Source organism: Lissotriton helveticus, chromosome 6 (assembly GCF_964261635.1).
Source record: "Lissotriton helveticus chromosome 6, aLisHel1.1, whole genome shotgun sequence".
In the NCBI taxonomy this organism is placed as follows: Eukaryota; Metazoa; Chordata; class Amphibia; order Caudata; family Salamandridae; genus Lissotriton; species Lissotriton helveticus.
In genome coordinates, this window is record NC_136067.1 from 167,916,242 (window position 1) to 167,937,609 (window position 21,368).

At 45.3% G+C, this 21,368-nt stretch overlaps 1 protein-coding gene across 2 annotated transcripts in view; it reads right to left on the minus strand.

The window, feature by feature from the left end:
- The window catches only part of LOC144762393 (L-threonine 3-dehydrogenase, mitochondrial-like), a 30,448-nt gene extending 13,160 nt beyond the window's left edge, over window positions 1-17,288 (minus strand). Inside the window, exons 1-6 of one of the 2 annotated variants that reach the window (XM_078647566.1) lie at window positions 17,065-17,284; window positions 13,519-13,561; window positions 10,449-10,519; window positions 10,154-10,303; window positions 9,880-10,052; window positions 8,271-8,361 (exon numbers count right to left, since the gene is read on the minus strand). In XM_078647566.1, coding sequence (XP_078503692.1) covers window positions 8,271-8,361; window positions 9,880-10,052; window positions 10,154-10,303; window positions 10,449-10,519; window positions 13,519-13,561; window positions 17,065-17,257 — 721 coding nt within the window. In that variant the 5' untranslated portion in view covers window positions 17,258-17,284. Of the gene's footprint in view, window positions 1-8,270; window positions 8,362-9,879; window positions 10,053-10,153; window positions 10,304-10,448; window positions 10,520-13,518; window positions 13,562-17,064 lie in introns of both variants that reach the window. The other variant, XM_078647567.1, reaches the window with a different exon arrangement.
- Between the last annotated feature and the right edge of the window lie 4,080 nt (window positions 17,289-21,368).

Here is a 21,368-nt window from a genome sequence, read left to right on the forward strand (position 1 = left end):
CAGATCCCAAAGGCAGACCTCAGTGTTATCCACACAAGATTAACTGGAAATTAAATGTCTTAATTGAACTCATTTACATAATCATCGCTTATCTACAAAACTAAGCCTGGATCCAGTCCTTTTCAACACCCATAGCTTAGGGGTTCCAATCTTCCAGGCTGTGGTATCTGCCCCAGCCTGGTGCGGAGATGGTCCAACACTTATTACCAGTCCTAATCAATGGGAGCTGGTGACCTTTGAAAGTGGTGTGGCATAAACGTTGGGCATGACTTTTATATAGCGAGCGATGTGAACAAGTTCAATGGACAAACCTGCAGTCCAGGGTGAGTCCCTCTCCCAAGAAAGAAATGGAGAAAAAAAAATTTGACAAATTGTGCATTTTAAAGCAAATTAATGTAGCAATAAAGCAAGGCTTATAAAGCAGTGGTAACGTATAGTCTTGAAATATTAAACACATTAAAAACTGCCCCATATCTTCCTGCATTAATATGTTCAACAGTTAAAGTATGTGTAAATTGTACAGCATGACAACCGTAGCCCGTTAAAATGTCTGCTTGCCTGCAGCATTAACTTTGGAAAAATATGCTCCAACCAGACTTCGAGAAGCACCCATAGCTGCTGGCTGCAACAAGTCATATAGAAATGTGTGCAGACAGGTCTTTAGGTGGGGGCTCTCTATAAAAAGAAGATGTCAAATACATTTCTATGATTCCGATAGTGTGCCACCTGACCAGTATTTTGGTTTCTCTGTGATGTAATTGTATCCAGATAAATGACATACACCTAAAGCCTGTCAGGATGACTGGTTTAAGATAAATGAGGAATAATGATTTATTATAAATAATTAGCATGGGAAATATTTCAATTCTGAACCTGTGAATTAAATAGCATCGAGGCCTGTGGAAGGAGTTCTGGCCTTCAGTTAGGTCTGCTTTGTTAGATATGTATCCTCTTTTTTTCTGCATATCTTGTCCGTTCTAACATATTCAGCCACCTCTCTTCTTCAGCATCCTCTTTTCACTCTTCCCCGAATGCACTTCCTCGAATCTGTCACTTCACTGCCCCAAAAATGCACTGCACTCCCTTAAATTTAGGCAGTTTAATTTCTCTTACTTTTGCCTCACAAATTTTGACATCTGTGTACCCCCATCCCACAGAATTTCAGTTGCAAATGGAATGCATAAACACTGCTCAGTGTACTCTGTAGAGAGGCCAATCCACTGACAGGCACTTTGTTTGACTTCAGTTTTAAGGCCTGTGCGCTCAAAGACCCTCTTAAACACCTGGCATGGCTCAAGCCTCAAAGTATGCACTAAGCAAAATACAGATAAACAACATCAAATAGTTTAACCCCTTAAGTGAGCCCGTCGGCCAACAGCCGTCGTGAGCACTACCTCGGTAGTGCTGCACACCTCCGTTGGTCAATGCGGCCCCGCCCGCGCATTAGAACACCTGCACCGCCGCTGAATTGCCGCCGCAGTTAATGGGTTAATCTTGAGGAATGCAAGGTAAAGCATGTGGAATAAGAGAGGCACTATGTAGCTGAAAAGCCTTCCCTTAACGTTTTTAGCATTCATTGTTTGCAATTCAATCCATGTTTTTGGCACGAGTGTTAACATCGAGGCATGAAGACAAGGCCAGTTTTAATGTCATACATCAAAGAACTGTCCACTCTAAGCACATATTAATAGCCTTGCTTGACTCAGATATTTGGATCAACTCCGCAAGGGAACAAGAACCCTGCTCATGGATCCATTTCACAGGGGAACAATTACAGTAGCTCCTCTTCTAACTGAGCTAGCAATCTGGCCTGGGGTGTCACAGTATGGATGGTTAGCATGATGAGGGGTCTCAGCATAACACAACATTAGCATGCAAACACTATTACCAAGAAGAAGGCACCAGATCAGACTTACTTGCATCCACTCTCACGTATGACGAAAGGGTGAGATCTATCCCTTTCAATGACTCCATTTGAAGTCTCGCTAGTATGAAGTCTCCCATGCCAGGAACCCTTGATGCCGATTGAGTCACTGGTCTACAGAGTGCATACAATCCTTAGACCATTATGGTAATGAAGGGCTTTAAAACAGAAAGTCCTTCATCCTCCATTACAGTTCAGAAAGTTGATTTACTGACTGGCTTCCGGCTCCTGCTTCAGAGTGAGGCAGGACAGGCAGCCCGAAACAGGCAGCCCAGGCTTAAATACATGAATGTATTTAGAGATACGATCACATCTCTAAATAAATCGATTTAATATGTTTTTATGTAAATGTGCAGGAATTTCCGAAGGGCACAGCCCTGAGCCCTAATGGAGAAACCGCCCCTGGTCGTAATAAAAAGGTGTGTGATGGTGTTACATCCATCCTCAAACTGATAAGTCTCCGATTACAGTCAGTGTTGAGCTTTCTTTATATTTAAAAAATAAAGATATGTGAATCCAACAGTGATAGGTCTGCTCAACGGTAGTCTAAATGACAAAAGAAGCAACATGGGCTCACAGAAGGTGGACGTGAGGTCAGTATAAAAGCTAGTGAAAAAAGATTAGAGATCAGTCTATACTGCTAAACTATCAGTGAGGCTTTTAGTGCATACTGAAGGGTCTTGCAACAGAGAACATTTGGGAAAAAGCACCATAGTACAGAAGTGTCAGCCCCTTAAGAGAATTGAGCTCCAAGAGAGATCAGAACCATTTCCATGAAGAAGCTAAGGGCAGTGATCAATGAGGGATTTTGGTCATGTGAGACTGTAACTTGTGCATGTAGGATAAAACAGTGCTCCCCTGTATTCCTACAACCGAACACACAAAGTTATAGAAGTTATGCATTTGGCCCTTTCCATACAGGGTTGAATACTCAGCTGGGGCATACTTGCTGGGGCAGCGGAGGGCGGTATAAGTGCAGATAACAGAGTGACACACTCTCCCACACCCACCACCCCCATGGCAGAAAAGGTGAAGTTAAAATACAGCAGAAAAGATGCATGAAGAAGGCAATTCCAACTAAAAAAGGGAATGGTTAATGGTATGTGAGATGGTTCAATGCCTTTCTTTCATGGTACGAAAGAATTAAGCCCCTAGCACTTATATAGTGCTGCTCTTAGCTGCAAACTTCACGATATTAGTTAGTTTTTTTTTTAGACAGTAAGACATTACCATCTTTGAATCGATTAACAGCCAGTTACCGGAAGGAAAAGTTGGCACTGCTTAGAGGTTTCTAGAAGATGTCCCTTTTCCACGAGAGAGACAGAGACAAATGTAAAGCCAGAGATTCACTAGCTTGTGACCAAACGGTTCCTCAGCCATTCTTGCCCTACGCAAAACTTGTCAGGGGATGACAGGCTGGGTGTGTCCACTGTAGTAGTGCACACTTCAAATACAGAAGTGGGCATGGGCACTACAACTGCCCTAAACCAGAGAGCAATTATGCCAGCTCACAAACTCGATCCTATACACAGGGCTGGGCATGGGCGAGTGAGGACCAGGCCACCAATACTCAGAGGGGTGCAGCCGCTGACTTCATGTCCTGCAACCACCCCCCAAATGTATTTTCGCCCAAGGCACTATACCGGCCAATCCAATTTAGTGCAGCCCTAAAAAAGAAGTGGAGAGACTAACCCAGTTTGGCAGTATGCATGTGACATCACAAGAAGTGGCATCACATGCCAAAACTTTAATATGTACGTGTAATGTAAAGCGTTCGGACACTGCTTTGGGATGAGTAGCGCTATACAAGAAAATAAAAAATAGTGGTACTTAAATTAGATCAATGCCTCCCCAGGGTTGTAAGCACTGTATAAATTACATTTAGTATTATGTAACTACTGGGAGAGAACACCACATCTGACATCTTACAGTGCGCATGCATTTCTAGTAAACAGAGCCTGAACTAAGTGAAAAGCTGTCTCTTAAGTATATGTGAAGTGCTAGCCGTTGTTTCCCCTCCCGTTCATTTGCTTCTAGGTGTGAGGCTCCTGACTGCTCCCAGCCAGGAGACTCCAACAAGGAGGCCTGATGACCCCTCAAATTCGGCCTTTGTTATGGACCCAACAGGAGTATTGTTGGACCTGGCCCTTTTTGGCAGGTTCACCCCGAAACTTTTTTATGCTTTTTCCTAGCCTGTTTCTGGAACCTAGTGTTGATGGTTTTAGGCCTTGGCGCACTTTTTCACTGTGGTACAGTGTAAAGTGCGTGAGCTCTCTGTGTATGTATGGGGAGTGACCTGCCCTCCCATAGGAATGAATGGGGAATATGTATGCCCATGGTAGTTCCTGATGTGTGGGGAGTGCAGGGTCGAGTTTGATATGTGCGAACTCGTGAGATTGAATGCTGCGTAATGGTGTATGCCGCCTGATTGTGTCTAGGCTAGAAGTGCCACTTTGAAAAGTTGGCATATTTGTGTAATTTGTGCCTGGCGTGTGATTGGCTGGTGAGCCTGGCCCAGAGTGCCTGGGCCTGCTTGTGGATTGACTGTCTGGTTTGAGGATGACAGGGGCTGGGGAGCCCCAGGAGGAGTCAGCCTGTGGATGAAAGGCAGCATCTGCTGCCAAGGAAGTGGGTGGAGATAGCACCTGAGAGTGAATGAGGCTGTGCCTGCCTGCCACAATGCTGGCTCCACCTCCCCGCTGGGCGACTGTCACCTCTGTCCCTGATACTGAAAGGACTTCCCTATAACCAGTTCTAGCTGGTTCTCACACTGCCTGCACAAAGACTTTTCTGTGTATAAGAGGGGGCTGTGTCCCCTTCTAAAATGTTCTTGTTTTTGGACTTGAATCTGCATGGGGCGTGCTGCTGCTTGGGCCCAGGGGAATCCCTGGGCCCTGCCCAGCCCCTGGACACCTGATGGACTTTTCCCTGGTTCTTGGGAGCTGCTTGCTCCATCTTTTGATGATCCTGGACTTTGGGAGGGGCTCTAGCGCTTGGGAGCGCTTATTCTTGCCATTAGCGCTGGGAGCGCTTTATTTGCCTTGCAGGTGCCCACCCTGCTTATGGCTGCCCTAGCGAGTGCCCACCTCGCTTATTCGACATTATTTTGTCCCCTGGCAGGTGCCCACCCTGCCAGGGACCTGGTGGCTATTTTTTTTATATTTTAGCACGAGGGAGCCCACCCCTCGGTTAATTCTTGCCCCGCCTGCGGTGTCTGAGAAGGGCCACCGCGCTGCCCGCGGCGACCCGGAAGTGACTCTTGGCCGACCAATAGCGGCGCGGCCAGGACCGGAAGTCCCGCCCCGCAGCCACGAGGAAGGAAACCCCACGCTCCGGTGAGGAGAGGTTGCCGAGTGATGGCTGCCCGGGGCTCCCGTGAGCTGGGGAGAGCCCCGGGGCCGCCAGGAACAAGATGCCAAGTGTCGCGGGGCTCCCATGCCCAGGAGGGAACCCCGGAGAGAGAAATGTCCCGGAGCCTTGCTGCTCCACCCCAAGTCCCGGTCCCGAGATGGGGGACCGGGTGAAGACCAACGCGAAGCGGGCGCATGATCAAGGCGGGGCTCCCATGAGGAGAGAGAGCCCCGCCCAGCGCTACCGCCGCTGAGGAGAGCCGCAGACCGCCCCAGAGCCGGTGAGTGTGTGTGGAAGGAGGGGGGGGCTTCGGGGCACATTGCCGGTGCCCGCCCCCCTCCAGTGGTGCCGAGTCCTTGCGGGGGGCGCAGAGGGCCCCATTTGTTGTTAGAGCCCACGAGAGGCTCAGGGCCCATTTGTTGCAGAGTCCCCTGAGAGGGACTCCACCAGTGTTGGGGGCATTCTACTGCAGAGCCACGAGGGCTCCAGGCGGCATCTCCTTGTTTGATGGGCCCAGCGAGGCTCGAGGGCCATTTGGTGTTTAGAACCTCGGAGGCTCTAGGGGGCACAGTCGTTTTCAGAGCCTGAGGGCTCCATGGGCCTATTTGCGTTAGAGCCTGAGTGGCTCCAACTTGTGACTATGTACAGTTTCAGAGCCTGTGTGGCTCCAACGTTCTGCGCAGTGTTGTGGCAGAGCCTGTGTGGCTCCAACAGTTGGCGCAGTTCTGTTCAAGGGTCAGTGAGGGCCCTGTCGCAGTTTTTGATGTTTCCCAGCTGCCCAGCAATTAGTGGGCAGCTGCACCGTTTAGGTCTTGTGTGGTTCCCAGGTGCCCAGCAAGTAGTGGGCACCTGCTACGTTTAGGTTTTTGCGCCAGTGGCGCACCCCTGACTGGCGCTGCATGGCAGCGCGCCCTGACATTCTGGACACAGGGCTCTTTTAGTCCCTTTATTAGATAGGGGCTGGTATGTGACTTTTATTTAGGCACAATGTGATTATCTATGTGATGGTATTTGCCTAATGTGAGTTTTGCGCAATGTGATATGGTGCTAGGAAATGTAATGCATTTAATATGATTATGCACCTTGATCTTACACCGCTGAATGTTTTAGGCCTCATGTGTCTTTGCGCTATTGAGTTGCGTTTTCCTTCTTAGCACCTCTGAATGTTTTTGATGCATCATGTGTCTTGTTATTACACCGCTGATTGTTTTAGGCATCATGTGTTCTTTCTTTCCTTACACCTCTGAATGTTTTATGCATCATGTGTTTACTTTTTTCTCTACACCGCTGAACGCGTTTTTGATGCATCATGTGTAATGTGTTCCTGCTCATACCCCTAAATGTATTCTATTCTTAGGTGGTTGTGTTTTGCCTAGTATAGTTTCTTCTAGAGAGGTTATGTGTCCATGCGTGATCTAGGCCTATGGTTATTAGTATTGCGTAGGTGGTACTTACCTGTTCCCAGTAGTTACTGGATGTGATTTATAACTGTTATTTTGTGCTACAGTGATTTTATGTCTTTTATTCTAATTTCTGACAGTATTTCTATTTCTACTAAGTGCTGATTATGACAGTGGCCTATGTGGCCCTGTCTTGTAAATAATCCTTTGTGAATATTGCCCGTGCCAGTTGGCACAATGTACATGTGTGATTTCTATCTGATGTGATTTTTACAATACAGAAGTTATATATAACCTTGTGTGGAGTTCCTTTTGTGGTGTGCCTAGTATGTTGTTGCTGTTGTGTGCTGGCGCAAATGCTTTACACATTGCCTCCGAGTTTAGCCTTACTGCTCGTGCCAAGCTACCAAGGGGGTGAGCAGGGGTTATCTTGGCGTGTGACTCCTTTGCCCTGACTAGAATGGTGGTTTCTGCCTGGCTTTGGCGTCAGCCTTAGCCTACCAGAAATAGCCAGTTCTAACAAGTATAAAATAAGAATGCCCCGTCCCCGCCTGCACGTTGTTGCTTGTCGTAGATTGAAAGCAGACAATGTGCAGGCGCTGCTAAAAGTGTCCCGGTGTTTGGTGTTTAGTGCCCCCCCCCCCCCACACCCTCCTTGTGAGAATAGTGGGTGGACGTGTACCAAACTCGTGCTCTGAACCCTGCCTATACACGGTCTGAGAGACTTGAAAAACTGTACAATTCGTGGCAGTAAAGTAGAAGGGCTAATACAGATCAAAAGAAAGCTTAAAAGCAACTTTGCCATTGGAAAACAAACATCTCCTAGTTTAGGTGTCCCCACTTTTAATGTTCTGCTCCAAGATATTACAACTTATGTTAGGGGCTAGCGTGCAGAAGGCAGTGTCTACCTGGAAGACAAGACAGCTAATTGAGTGTAAAATGTTCATTAACAGTTTTTTGTGAAGAAACTGAAACTCCTGTCCCTTTGAGTGCATCGTAATTCTAAATAATTCTTTTCTTCAAGATTCTTGGAAAAATATTTGGTGTATGAGAACAAAAATAATTGCCGGCCACAGCTAACCTACTAGTATTACACCATGCAGTTTTTATTTTCACACTTGAATTACCCCTCCATATCTGCCCTATTCTTACCCGAATTCTGTTAGTCATTATGCCCTTCAGACCCCACTACAAAGCCAGTTTTAAGCCATAGCATGTTCTCTCCTTAAGAGATCATGCCAAGTCCGATAATAAACCCCCACCTCAGAAGACATTCAGCAGGGAATGCTACTAATGGAACACACTTCCAGTGTGTGCCTACCAAGGATGGCCAGGAAACAGTAACTGGGGACAGTGGTCAACGTGCTGCATGCTAGTCATTGAAACGGGTAGTTATTGGCAGTTCACAAGTTCGAACCCTGGCCAGGCCAACTTGGAATTCTATTCTTCCATGGTCTGTTAAAGGAGCAGCCTTAAAGTGGGTATACGAACGGGTTATTAACTGTGCAGCAGAATTGAGGTGTGAAGAGCTCCCTAAAATATATATATACACACACACTTTAGCGATTAAAGCAGCATTGGTAACAAGCGCTCACCTGTTGTGCCGCCACCAGGCTGAGTGTCTGCAGAGATGATTCCAGGATACCGTAGACACCGGAAGTCCAATCCATACCTATAGTGGTAGTACTGAGCACAAAAGAGTCACGTCAATACACCTAGGCAGCAAACCCATTCAAGAATTAAATGCAAATCTGACCGGGGAGGGGTTTTGTAACCGTGACCTACAGTCTGGATTACCACATTCTTTTGCCATAAGTTATAAATTGGACTTCTACTAACCATGTATCTTAATTATGCACACAAAAGACAACTCTATAGTTACTTTTTTTTTAATCATAACATTATAGGTGCAGACAAAACTCAACTGCTTGCATTCAAAGAAAGTTTAGATAGATGCCTTAATGATCATATCAAGAAGGTGTGCATTGCATTTGTAAATATTAATATTTTCAAAGTGTTCTCAGACAATTTTAGCTTTCTTTTATATTAGTGTCGTTTTTAGGTTATGTTGCATGTCACTCAATACTTTTGCACATGCACAACCAATAGATTATGCTCCCCATGCCGTTGGATTCAGGCTAGCCTGGCTGATGAGGGGGTGACACCCCGAAACCGGTTCCAGGATGCTTGCTTCCAGTCAAGGGAGGACCTGGCCTGAGGGTTCGGGCTGGACTTTTACCATGGGGAGGAGGGTCAAGACTGATTTGCATATGGCTGGGACCAAACTGGGGTAGATTTAACCCAGCTCTGTGACTGGGGGTGAATGTTTAACAATGTTCCGCATTCCTTTAATCATTTTGTGTTGCTATATTCACCAGACCCGGAGCAGAAGTTGTCAATTGTACTTTACATGCTGCCCTAGGAAGGCCCTGTGGTAACTGCATTCCTCTATTGAGTTTCTGATACTCTACCGAGAAAGATAATCTGCCCAAGTTCAGTTAAGCAGCCCATCTTAACACCCTTCTGCATTATAGTAAGCTAATTTCCTGCATTTTTTTTTAACAATGATCAGATGACCCAACATGGTTTTCAGATTCTGTTTTTAGGGACAATTCTCAGAACGAACAGTCTTACCATAAGAGACATGGGACTACATGTGTACATTAGGATATAATGCAAAAACAAAGGTATGGGGAGGGGGGGCCCTAACTGGTCTACCCAATTCTGCAATTATAAATTCTCTTGACATTTGGAAAAGGAAGATTCGTTAACAAAGAATCAGTGCACTAACATGCAGACTATAACCACTATAGGCCAACTTTTGTCCAGTATTCGGTGCTAAATGGTTCACCATCACCAACTGGTCTTTATTAAAGATGGACATAGGGGTATACCATCTCAGCAGTACGAACCGGATAAGAGGGAACCAAAACACTTCTATAGTGCAGGGGACCGGAGTGTCAAGAAGGAAAGTGAGGTTGTAGGAGTTTAAGTAGAACATTAAAGTTTAATGCAGAGATGATGAACTGAACTCGCAATGGCATAGTAGCTTTTAAATGGCTCTCTTCCCAGGCGTTCACAGTCCAACACTACTAAGTATTAAAAAAAAAAAATATATATATATATATATATATATATATATATATATATATATATATATATATAGCAAGAACAGCCCTGCAACCGCAAACAGTTGGCACTTACCTCTCCCATGAGTTCTGCATGGACCTTGGACACACCATAGATTGTCCGTGGCCGCTGGATACAAAGATCAGGGGTGGGGTTGCGTGGAGAGGTAGGTCCAAATGCTCCTATCGTACTGGGTACAAACAGCCGCAGACTGTGTTCCGCAGCAATGTCTAGAATATTGTGCAAACCTACAACGAAACACATCAAGTCAGTTGGAGGGCTTGCAGCACTTCTGCTCTCATCCATCATGGACCGATCTGAGAGGGTTTGAGTGGCAGTCAATGCTTACCAGTTATATTGACAGCTCTGGCCAAGGGAACATTTGCTTCTCCAACAGCACTGAGCAAGGCACTGTAATGGATGAGCCACGTGATGCGATTATTCACAATAATTTCACGCAGGTTCTTGTAGTCCAAAATATCTGAATAGATGAAGGGGCCTGATTCCAAAGAAGCAAAGCAATGCTTATGTACGAGTCAAAGATGAACACTAAAAATTATGACAGCATTATTTAATACAAATCACAATATATATATCTCTCCCCTAAAAGAGGTGTCAAGTAAAAATGTTTCTAAATCTCTTACCACTGTAGAAGACACTATCAGGGGGCTTTCGGATATCAGACAGGATAACATTGTTTTTCCCAAATTGTTTCCTGCAAGCCAAACCAAAATTAATAGTTACAATGGAAGATGGAGTCCACTTTAAGCAGCATGTATTGCTTCACTTTACAACGCTACGACATTCATGCAGAGTTACAAAAGGGCAGAAAAAGAATGGGAAAGTATCTGTTAATGAGCCTACAAGACCAGATCTCCTATGAGATGTAATGGATAAGTGCACGACACAGTACTATTTACAAAGCATATTTCAATATCCAAAATGGTTAAAAGGTGTGGTTGTATGACCTGATTATTTTGGTCACTACACTTACTGCTCTTTCCATATCCTTGTGGTAGTTTAACACGGCCAACGATGTGCTAGCGGACAGCACTCTAGAGTACAGGAGTTGACCGGTAGTTGGCGCTCAGCCGGAGGAACATCTGGGCAGCTCGGGGATGAAAAAGCCTGGAATACCAGTGTGTGCCTTTTGGAGGCCTGGTGAAGGATGTTGTGGGAGAAACTCACAAGACATTCTTCACATGTTGGCCAAAAACTTGTTGACAAGGGCTTCTTCACAGAGTTCTGGCAACTACTGGACTGGTGCACAACACACTACGGTAACTTAAGAATTTCCAAACAACGCCACCACAGTGTGATGTACCTGCAAAGAAGATAAAATCCCTTTCGTGCGCTTTTGTCTCATCACAGCATCAGTGCAGGTGCACTGAGAAGAGGTTTTCCCATCTCGCTAAGAGATGGAACCACCTGCTCAGACAAAAGTTATCAAACCAGAGGTCTGAAACCAAGACGGATTCCGTAGTTAATGCCAACATAGTATTCTGCTAGGAAGACTGAAATATTTCCTATCCATTAAACTACTTCTGAATCTCTGGGCTTAAAAGTTGCAATTGTTTCTGTGCTCTGTTATATTTACCAGTCAAGAAGACACTGTGTACGGATCTATACATTTATTTTTTTCAATGTACCGCCTCACTCGCCAAACTACTAGCCTGTATGCTTGCGGGGCGACCCTTCCAAGACCTCTGCAAACTCTGGCAGACGGGAGTAAAGAATATTAACCCCTCCTTTACTTACAACACTATTCTCATAAAAGATAGAGGTCTCAATGCACCAAGACATGCCCTCTCCTCTGCAATGTATGAATGTTGCTTAACTTGTAAACTTAGCTTAATAGGCTGATGATGCCGAGATAGTTTTAAAACTGTAGAGTCCAAATTTCCCTGGGGTGATATACCCCAGGGAAATTTGGACTCTACAAATGCCTCCAGGCAGTAGCAACTGAAGTTTACCCAAAATATAAAGTTAAAAAATTGAAACACCAAAACAGATATCCTTTTTAGACTATGGAGAATGGAAGATCCACACCACAGCATGATTTAAAGATATTGGATCCCACCCCACTCATAAATTTGGATGTGATCAAAACTCCAAAGTCAGGTCATTGTAATGAAAAGACCGTTCAACGTTTTGGTGCAGTTTACCTAGCTTGGGTTACTCATGTAGCCCAGGCCTCAGGAGTCCTTGGGAAGTGTTTCACCAGAAAGCGTCAAGGTATCTAGAATGATACTGCCAAACAGTTCCAAGCATGAACTGACATGGCCCTATCACTCAGCCCTTATAACCGTGCACTGACGACCGGTCACAGCAAATTCTCATTGAAAGCACTTGGCATTCATAGTAGTAGTCCATTTTTTCTGCACTGCCCATCTAGGCTCCACACCGCAAAGGAAGAATAGATCAAGAAATGCAACACTTCTGATTGCGTCTTTTATCATAAGAGTCCACAAACATAGAAGCTCCTTCTTGGTACAAACCTAAAAAATATATGCAACACGCTACTCAAAAAACAAGGTTAATAAGCAACCACTTTGCAACTCATAAAAGCAATAAAATTATAACCCCACCACCAACATATGCTCAACACACTCTATGTTATCAGGTTTGTAAATATAATGAAGCTTTCCTACGGCAAACAGGGCTGATCCTTTCACTTTTGAATGGACTCCACATGGCACTTCCCTGTTAAGTGCCCTGATGCCCCACAAGATTTGTTCCATGCAGCTATTTTTTTTTACGCTCTATGCAACACACATTGGTTATGTGCAGTGAAGATGGACACATCATGTCTTACACCTTAAAACCTCATGCAACACCCAAATGTCCCAATATGTCTACCTTCAGCAATCATCTTTTTACTGTACACAGGGCTCGAAATATCCATTTGCTAAGGCAAGCCAGATTTAATCAGGACGAGCAGCTTTCAAAGACAGAGGTAAATTACACTACAGTTGGGTAGAGTAGATTTTTCAAGTTACTAAATCTGCAGGTCTAATGATATTTTTATGATTTTTCGAGCCATGGTACGCTTGAAGGGCACCCATGGACCAAATGCAAATTACAATGCTCCATGACCAGCTATAGAAATGGTACATAACCGAGTAACTTGATAATAGTACAGGAAGGGATTTAGGCCTGGAGGGGTGTTTCGTAAATATCAAAACACTAGCATGCCAGAAACGATGTTCCCTAGCTGGGGTAGGGGGAAGCGGGGGGGGGGGGGACGAAAAGTTACATGCCTTACAGAGTTTTAAAACCACATGCAGAAATATATCACACGTTTTGAGGCCAGGGTACAAGGTTTTTTAAAGCCTCAACATGTTTAAGTCCCCAAGACTGTTCAGGATGCATTGTGCCGTTTAAAATAACCTACATTAAGGGCCACTACGAAGGTTCAACAATAAGCATACGTTTTAATGTGGCGAAAGTCCTACTAATCCAGCATGTTCTATCAAAGTGGTACCAGCTGGCATAGTCTAACTGTACTTTAGAGCTATAAATACTAGAGGGTGGAATAGGCACAGCCACCATTGTGGCACTAGCAAAGACAAGCCAACCTGCCCACGCCAGTCACCACAGACAGTTCAGAAGCAATGATTGTAATCACAGTAGCACCTAACACAGTCTCTTAACCACAGACACCCATGCAGTACAATCAACACATGGCATTTCCATGAGCACAATCAATGTTACCTTAGCAGCTTAGCAAGACCTACTCCAAGCTGGCCAAGACCACCTGTAAAAAGGAAAAGTGTACAGTTCAGAACCCTTATGCGTCCAATCAGTGTGCCATCTTGGAGAACAATCTAGTGCAGTCTACATAAAGGAGAAGAACATTCCTGTGCATTACAAGCTACTGTGGAGAGCAGGATGAATAGGCTATTTCAATGGGACAGAACCCCTCTAAGCAGTTTACTCTCGACAAAGCCTACTCATGTTCATCTTCTTAAGATACTCTGGATGATGTACCTTGAGGGAAGGGGGATTACAATTCACCAAGAACTGCTACCAAAACTAATGCCAGGGTTACTAAGTGGCAATCCGACACCAGCCAGTGATTCACAAAATATATATATATATATATATATATATATATATATATATATATATATATATATATATATATATATATATATATATATATATATATATATATATATATATACACACACACATACATACATACACACATATACACACACACACACACACACACACACACACACACACACATTCCGAATTCTGGGCCCAGGATCGTAGAACTGGATTGGTCAAGGAATGGCAATTGAGAAGCAACTCACATTGATTTGATAACATTGCATCGATGAGAATAGTGAGAAGTCTTAACTGCCTCTAGTCATGGGTCATCGTTTACATTTTCTGCCACTCTGAAGCATTTGGCAATTGTGAATTTTGTCACTTTGGACACCTGCAGTGGCCATGTGAACGAGATTTAAATTAGAAAGCAAATTAAATCTTAAGGCAGCCAAAGGCCGTAACAGTCCTAATGTCTTACATGGTAAAAGCACAAGAAAATTGAGAATGATCGAGTACTGACTGTTCCTTATAACTTAACCAGATTGTATTTAATGTATTAAAAACCATCAATTAAAAATGAAGATGGAATGCAGAATAAAAAAAATAAAAAATGTATTTAACTTGTCAGGTTCATCTGAAACTCTGCACCAGCTTATTAAAGTACAACTTGGAATTTTAGCGGCTAAGCGATAACTCGGCTGACATTCCTGAAACACTTCGAAGTCAGTCAGAAAAGTGAGGAGTTAGTCGTTGGTGTGATCAGTCTGTTGGTGTGTTCTTTAGATACAACTGCTGTCCTTCCAGTCTTGCTAGTCACGTTTTAAGGGTGTTTGTCGATCCAGGGGACATGGATGTGTACAGTGGAAACAAATGTACAGTGTGATCATTTGACAACCGTGCATATATTTAGGACTATTGAGCTGATTTTTTTAGGCTATGGAGATGATCACTTGATGCAGTTGAGCTAGAGGAAATGTTCAGTAGTCTTTATTTAATGCGATTTTCTATAGCGCGAACATTACCCGAAGGTGTCAGAGCGCTTTACAAAAGAACCAGTTGCGATACATAAGGACTTAGGATTACATGAGTTACATAAAAGATACAAACAGGAAAAAAAAAATTGCAAATGTACAAGTTGTAAAGTCACTCAAGGAAGAGATACAAATGGATAAACTAAGAATCACATAGGGATGTTAGGGAGTACAAAGGTCTACTACATATACTAGTGGCTCTATATATACAAATAGTAGATTTGCTCAGGATTCCATTTTACCAGCGATTCGGCTTGGACGAGTATATATCACATATTTACAGAGTGAAAAGAGAAATAAAAAATAAAATAAAAAAGGGGTAGAGAGCGGTATGTGGGGGTGTAGAGTTGGAGGCTGAGATTAGTGAGAGGAGAGGGGGACCTGAGGGGGAGAAATAGATAAGGCAGTCAGTCCAGCGTAAGTGAAATGTCTGAAGGTCAGCAGGATGGAATCCAAGGTACCAAAGGAAAGGACAAGAATCCAGAAAATGGCAGACCCGGGTCGTGGGCATCGATGGAAACCATCTCAACATGGCAAGATGCACCCAGGGCAAGAGCGACAATAGGAGAGGGTCCCAAAATGGCAGGACGCACACGAGTTCGAGTCCAAAAGTTACGAGGGCTAAGTCCAAAGAAAACCAGGGAGCCGACCCAACAGAGGAAGAACAAGAGGGGAAAGGAGCCAGACAGTCAAAAGGAGGAGCATCTTCAGTATTTGCACCTCCTTTTTTGACCACTGCTGCACACACATGATGCCTGGTCTACAAGCTCCCACGCTCCTGTACTGGGCACCACAGTCCACCCGTGTCATTAGCTGGAGGGGTGTTAAAACAAATCCCCATGTCTCCACCCAGCTTTCATGCTCGACATAAAGCTGATGTCCATCTTGGCTCTCCCATGGGGGGGGGGGGGCGTTAGAGGCGTTGTCATATGTAGGGGTGAGCGCTGTAATTAAAATCCTCTCCTGGTCGTGCAATCTGCGCCCCGCCCATCCGCGGGGACCACGGGCCCCCATCCACACACTGCGGTGGAGTCTGCAGTTCCGGCGATCACGGGCTGCACCAGCTGCGGGCCCGTTCCTGATATCACGGCCCCCACATTATTACCTCATAATGTACAAATGCAAACATGTTTTAACTTTCAAGATGGTCAGCTGGTACGTGGTTCAGACGTGTTCAAAGCGCAGATCAGTCTTGGATAGCTGGAGTGGACTTGCTCGTTGAGTGGCTTGTGATTAGAAATGTTTTTTGGGATGCAGCTGGAAGCAAGGGCAGACGTTTTGAGGCCCCCTATCCCTAACAAGTCTTCTGAACAGCTTGGCATTGGGCATGAATAGGGTTTTGTACATTGTACTACCTACAAGGAGTGAAGTTGGGAATGTGGGCATAAATGGGAAAGAGTAAGTGAGTGGACTGACTAGCACAGGCCGGCTGGTTTTAGTGACCCAATGCCTGGGACTCAGCCTCTCATGTTGCGGTCATTAGGGGGCTTTAGCGGATGAAAGAGGAAGGAGAGGGGGTGGTTGAATGTTAGCTGCTCAACCTGGTAACTAGTTTTCTAGGATTAGATTGACAATGAACCCCAAAAGGTCAGGAACTCTCGAAATTGCAAGAAGCATGCTCCGTTTGGTTTCCTAACAAAGTGCGATTTCCATGTTACAGCTAGGTGACAAGGTCATGATTTTTGAAGTTCCTGTTGTATGGTGCTCTCTAAGGGTGCATGGGGGCTCTCATGAGCAAGACAATAGATGTATTATTGGAGGTAGTCTATTTAATAGAAGTGGTTGAAAAGGCACAAGCAGTGGGCAGTGTTTCGGCCAGAGGTTTAATAGTTGAGAAGAAGAAGAATCACGGACAGATTGTTTATGAAAAACCCTGTGCAGTTGTGTAATGTACATGTGGGGGTCTGTGGGGTTGATGGTACATGTGGGGGTCTGTGGGGTTGATGGTGATGCAAAAGTCCTTCTGTTTGGAGATGGGGTGACTGGGTAATTAGGGATGAAAAGGGTAGATGCGGGGATGGGACAAGCAACTGGAATGGATGCTTGCTGAACATTGAGTTTTATGTGCAGGCCCTCGAATATACTAAATGGAAGCAAAATTGATATCACAGCAAGTGTAAGTCTTCCCACAGAAAAGAGTGAGTGTGTAAAAATCTAAAAGCCCACGCACCTGTTATCAGCACCCGGGGATGATCTGTTTCGGTGAAAGACACTGAATGGAAACTGGCATCTGATGGAACCTGACGAGGTGAAACACCAATAAACCGGACTGGCACCACAGAGGTCTGACACCCGCAGCATGGGCTCTGTACCACATGCTTTGCAGCTCTTGTTAAAGTCCGGATAACTGGCATGGTGGACATCAAAGTCTGCAATCATGAACACAAGAAAAGAGGTTTGGACTTACATAAAAGTTTAATGAGACAAGGCGTGATACAAACCCTATATATATATAAAAAAAAATAATTAAAAAAAAAGCAGCCCTCAATCCAACCAAATGGTTGGACGCAAAAAGCCTTGAAGCATGATCCGAAACAGTAAAATTAAAGGCAAGTAATTCGAAATTCACTGTACAATGCCAGGTTGCCAGAGTATAATTACGAACAAGTTATTTAGGATATAGCCAAACAAAATCAACCTCTAACATGCAGTTACTGGAAAACTAGGAGCAATAGCTGCTTACTTCGAGAAATAAAAAAAATTACTATCACTGATAACCCCAGCAGCCTGGTAAAATATTTCGGGAGGGGCTAATTCTTCCAAACATAGACAGAGTGGCTGTAAGAAGGGGCGAACACACAACAAAAGCCTCATTTACACGTAAATGTTCTTATAAAGACCTGTTAAGTACTCGGGTGCGGCTGCAATTAAATGCTCGCCAGCCCGCGAAGCGGTCTCCGGCCGGGCTGACACGACGGGGAGGGGGGGAGCTGAAGCCCCCAATAGGTGTTGCGCGCCTGATACAGCCCCCAGTATTTATAGTGCGGTTATTAGGGCATGCCATTGAATCAAAGCACTGCTCAGCTGCTACGTTTTTTCTAACTTCGTATGCTCCTCCTGATGGAGTTACCTCCAGGGTCGGATGTTGAAGGGCCCACCGACCTGTCTACATGAAGGTTGTGCATGTAGCAGTTTACCTCTGAACGGGATGGTTATCTTCATAACTGCCTTTAATCGGTTCTCTTAATATGCTGGACGCACCCTTTTAGCACCTATTAACTCCTGCAATCTTCCTCCCAACCCCCTATAGCTCCCCCCCATTAGCGCGCCTCCTTCTCACTACTGTGAACGTAAGATTGTGGAGTGGGGTGGCACTATAAACTGTATCCCGATTCCCCCGTTGCTTCTCGCATTAATGACGTAGGCATATTTCTATTCATTTCCCGCAGGGGCCGGTCTACACTTCTTTCTTGCTCACCACATCAACCTTGCGTTATCCCTTCAGAAGCATTTTTGTCATACATCAGGAGGGACGCCCTCGCTTCCAGGAAGAGCGCGGCCCTCTGGCAAATGACAGGCGCGAGTGTGTACATGTGACGGCGCGGGCGGGCGGAACCGGTCACAGGCTGCGCGCGCCGTGCAGGGATAGGTTCCTCCACGGGCCCCCCGCGCGCTCAGCTCGGCACAGACTACTTCACGGTCCGGGATCCCCGCGCGTGCGGACGGCGTCGCGCGCCCAGATTGAGGCAGGGAAGCTTTTTTATTTATTTAATCCGCCATCAATTTCGCCCTCCCTCCCCCTGACAGTTGGGGACGTGGACTAAGGTTATAGCAACTGTCAAGCGTTCACACGCTTGGTGTTCGCCATAAACAGCGTGCAGTCGGCTTCTGCCAGGCATTTGTTCCGATGTATATAGGATATGATGGAGTCTTCTGAAATTATTACGGATCGATCGGTGCTTTAAGTGGGCCAGTACTGAGTACCTGCACTTTGTTTTCTGGGGGAGTGTACCTGCACTTCCCAAGAGTGACGTCATACGTTTAATTTGAGGGTACTGGCACTTCTCAGAAACAAGGAGATAACTCTGGTGCAGAGTACCTGCACTTCTATTTTTCCCCATTTCAAGCAGCGATTACGTACCTACAACAAACATTCATTCCCCGCAGGCTGCAGGAGCCCCTATAGTCTGCAAGACGACAAGGACACAGCGCAAATGACTTACTGGGTCCGGTTATGTCCGTACTGGACTCTGCTGGTTACCACACATACATCATCTCTCAGTGGCTCACTCACAAAACCAGGCCTACTGCTTTTTACTTGAGTGTAGCGGTTAGATGTAGTTCATACAGGTGTCGACTGGCTGATTGACATCCACGGAACTACTGTGAAGAAAAGAGCCGTTGTGCCATGAACTGGTTCCTGGTGTCGACTGGTAATTTATTCAACCATAAGCAACCACTGTTTCCCCCAATGGACATACGTAAACCAAAAATGCATAGGCTAGAAGTGGATTCACGAGAAATCAGGAGTTCAAGTAGATTTTTTACCTCGTAGTTGACTATCCCACCTCGGCAACTAGCCCTCGGCCCAAGAACTACTACATCTAGGTTAGTCTCCATGGTGCTAAGAGCACAGACCACAGGTGCATGAAAGAACAAGCATTGGAAATGCAATAGGTCTCGCAGCATTAGAGTTAGTGCTTTTAGAATTGTTTATGGGTTTTTTTTGTAAATCTTTAGCATTTTTGTTTCCTGTAGCCAATGCTAAAGAATTACAAAAAAAAAAAAGCCATAAACATTTCTAAAAGCTAAAAAATTTCAAAAAGCTGGATAAACTGACATGTTAACGGTTTTTTGTAAGACGCTATACAGTCCATCCTTGTATTACATGTGTTTGTTCTTACGCTGCCGCGATCACTCTTTTTTGTGAGATGTAATTGTGTAAAAGGTTATTTTGTGAGACATTACAGTGAACACGTTGTTTAGACGCTAGAGTCGATGCAATTTTTTTTTAAACTATAGTTCCCACGTACTTATGTTAGATGCTATAGTGGTCACGGCGTTTATGCGACTCTGCTATCAACACTTTCTAGTGAGGCGCTATCAACACTTTCTAGTGAGGGGCTGTATTGACCTTGCGCTCATGTGAGGTATTGTAGAGACGTCTTTTTATGAGACTCTAAACTGTCATAAAAGATGTGGGTGAGGCGCTATAATTTTCGCACACCTCTGTGAGATGCTATAGGAATCACGCTTTCATATAAGAGTCTCTGTGCTGTCAACACTTGTTGTAAGCCACGCGCTTCTACCAGATGGCAAAGTGACCACACCTCTTATATAATTGTATACCGGCAAAAGTTATTTTTGTCTGGGCTACAGTGTCAGGGCTTTTTTGAGACTTTGGAGGGCTTTCCGTGAAACGCTGACAGTGACAAGATGTTGTGTGGCACTACATTATGAACTCATTTGTGATACGCTATAGCGTAGCTCGGATTTTTTTGACCAGGCGCTACTTTGTCCATCTCATTGAAGCAGACCGGATTCAGTATAAAAGAAATCTCGTAGAAATGCGCTCCTCGGACGGAGCATGACCGGACTATCCCGTTGGCCCCATTTCATGTGTGAGTAGCGTCTCCGGTGCTGAGACTCTGCTTGCAATGAGGGACATAGGGTTTTGCTTTTCCATATAAAAGTGGGGCTTTGAGTAAAAAAATGCACAGATTAAACCTGTGTTCACGCCTCACAACGCATCATTGCAGAGTTCTGCTACTAGTCACCTGACCTCGGGCTTCGAGGCGCCATTCTGTCTGTGACAGTCACTGCTCCTGTGCTTTGGAAGTATGTCTGTCCCTAACTGCCCACTGTCCTTGGCCTTATGTGCGCCGGTTCGGGGGACGAGTTGCTGTTAGTCGCCAGGCTGCGCACTCAGAAATGTAAATGCTAGTGCCCGCGGGCACGCGCAGCCGGCACGTGCACCCGCGGGGAGCACCGGGTCCGAATGCCAGGTCGTGCAGCAGAGAAGGGGCTTCCGTGGCGGGTGCATGTTTGTTGATTCCCCACATAGGGTCCATGGCTGGCTTTGCACTGTCTGCAGCACGTGTTGTCCTGAGCACAACAGTGCCCGCGCACCCACACCTGAAGACACCCCCGGGCAGCGGAGCGCATCTGGTGCTGGAGACTGATTATGAAATACATGTAGTTCAAGTTCTCAGTAAAAGGTGAGCTCTGACCCCTGCTCCGGTCGGCCCTCGTAGTCAGTCTTTACCACCACATGCTACAGGTACAACCTGTGAGGTAACTCCGAGGTGAAGGGAGCTTTCTCACTGCCCAACAGAATAATAGGTGCGCTGCTTTTATTCCAGCAGCCTAGACCCGGTGAGAAATATAAACATAAGTCAGCAAGGGGGTATCAAGTTAAGGGGGCTGTAAGAAGAGGGCTGGGGTTCTAACTGTGTTTGTGTTAATGACAAATCGTTTCTTGCGCCCAGAGCCCCGAGTGCAAAAGAAGGGGCTGATTTACAAGCCTCTGGCGCC